The sequence below is a fragment of the Aplysia californica genome, unplaced genomic scaffold, assembly GCF_000002075.1.
Source record: "Aplysia californica isolate F4 #8 unplaced genomic scaffold, AplCal3.0 scaffold00604, whole genome shotgun sequence".
NCBI classification, from domain to species: Eukaryota; Metazoa; Mollusca; class Gastropoda; order Aplysiida; family Aplysiidae; genus Aplysia; species Aplysia californica.
In genome coordinates this window covers 23197-24626 of record NW_004797874.1, presented here as the reverse complement: position 1 = coordinate 24626, position 1430 = coordinate 23197, and the positions used below count along the sequence as shown (strand labels likewise).

Sequence of the window (1430 nt, the reverse complement as noted above, 5' to 3'; positions counted from 1 at the left end):
ATTCCCACCTGGGTGAAGACAGGAGGAACATTCCCACCTGGGTGAAGACAGGAGGAACATTCCCACCTGGGTGAAGACAGGAGGAACATTCCCACCTGGGTGAAGTGAGTAGGAACATTCATGTAAAGTATCTTTCCCACAGACACAGCATCAGGCCCCTGAAGGGATCCGAACCCTCCACCTTACGGTTGGGAGTCTGAGAGTCTACCCAGAAGGCCAGAGGACACATGCCGGAGCGTGCCGCGGCGCTTACCTTTGATATTTTAGTTTTAGTAAAAGTTTTACGGCACTTGCAACACAATAAGGTCACATAAGTGCCGAAGAATAGAGGTGTTACAAGAGAGTAACAAATACAAAGGAGGAGAGAGAAAGACGATAGATGTTTGATACGAAAGAAGGAGCAAACCACAGCAGAGCACCCACCAACCACCCACTCACCTCTGATGGTCATGTACAGCACCCACCAACCACACACTCACCTCTGATGGTCATATAGGGCACCCACCAACCACCCACTCACCTCTGATGGTCATGTAAGGCACCCACCAACCACCCACTCACCTCTGATGGTCATGCAAAGCACCCACCAACCACCCACTCACCTCTGACGGTCATGCAGAGCACCCACCAACCACCCACTCACCTCTGATGGTCATGCAGAGCACCCACCAACCACCCACTCACCTCTGATGGTCATGCAGAGCACCCACCAACCACCCACTCACCTCTGATGGTCATGTAGGGCACCCACCAACCACCCACTCACCTCTGATGGTCATGTAGGGCACCCACCAACCACCCACTCACCTCTGATGGTCATGTAGGGCTGTGAGAAGGCCGGAGCGGCCCGCCAGCGATCGTTGTCGTAGTCGCCAGAGGAACGCCCACTTGGCACTCGCACAGGCTGGGGGGGGGGGAGGAGAAAGCAGTAGAAAGTCACTTTTGGTTTTGTCTCAGTAAGAGTTTTACGGCACTTGCAAACACAAACAGGCCCCGTAAGTGCTGAAAATGAGAGGTGCTACTGGAGACTACCATGTTCGCAGAGACTACCATGTTCGCAGAGACTACCATGTTCCCAGAGACTACCATGTTCCCAGAGACTACCATCTAGAGACTACCATGTTCCCAGAGACTACCATCTAGAGACTACCATGATCCCAGAGACTACCATGGTCCCAGAGACTACCATGTTCCCAGAGACTACCATGTTCCCAGAGACTACCATCTAGAGACTACCATGTTCCCAGAGACTACCATCTAGAGACTACCATGGTCCCAGAGACTACCATGGTCCCAGAGACTACCATGTTCCCAGAGACTACCATGTTCCCAGAGACTACCATGGTCCCAGAGACTACCATGGTCCCAGAGACTACCATGTTCCCATCTAGAGACTACCATGTTCCCAGAGACTACCATCTAGAGACTAC

General features: G+C 52.5%; 1 protein-coding gene across 1 annotated transcript in view; it reads right to left on the bottom strand.

Moving 5' to 3' along the window:
* LOC106013005 (WD repeat-containing protein 48) overlaps positions 1-1430 on the bottom strand; it is a gene marked incomplete in the record, with an annotated part of 23744 nt that overhangs the window by 16836 nt on the left and 5478 nt on the right. Inside the window, 1 exon segment of the mRNA XM_013087572.2 lies at positions 808-904. Within this exon segment, the coding sequence (XP_012943026.1) occupies positions 808-904 (97 nt within the window).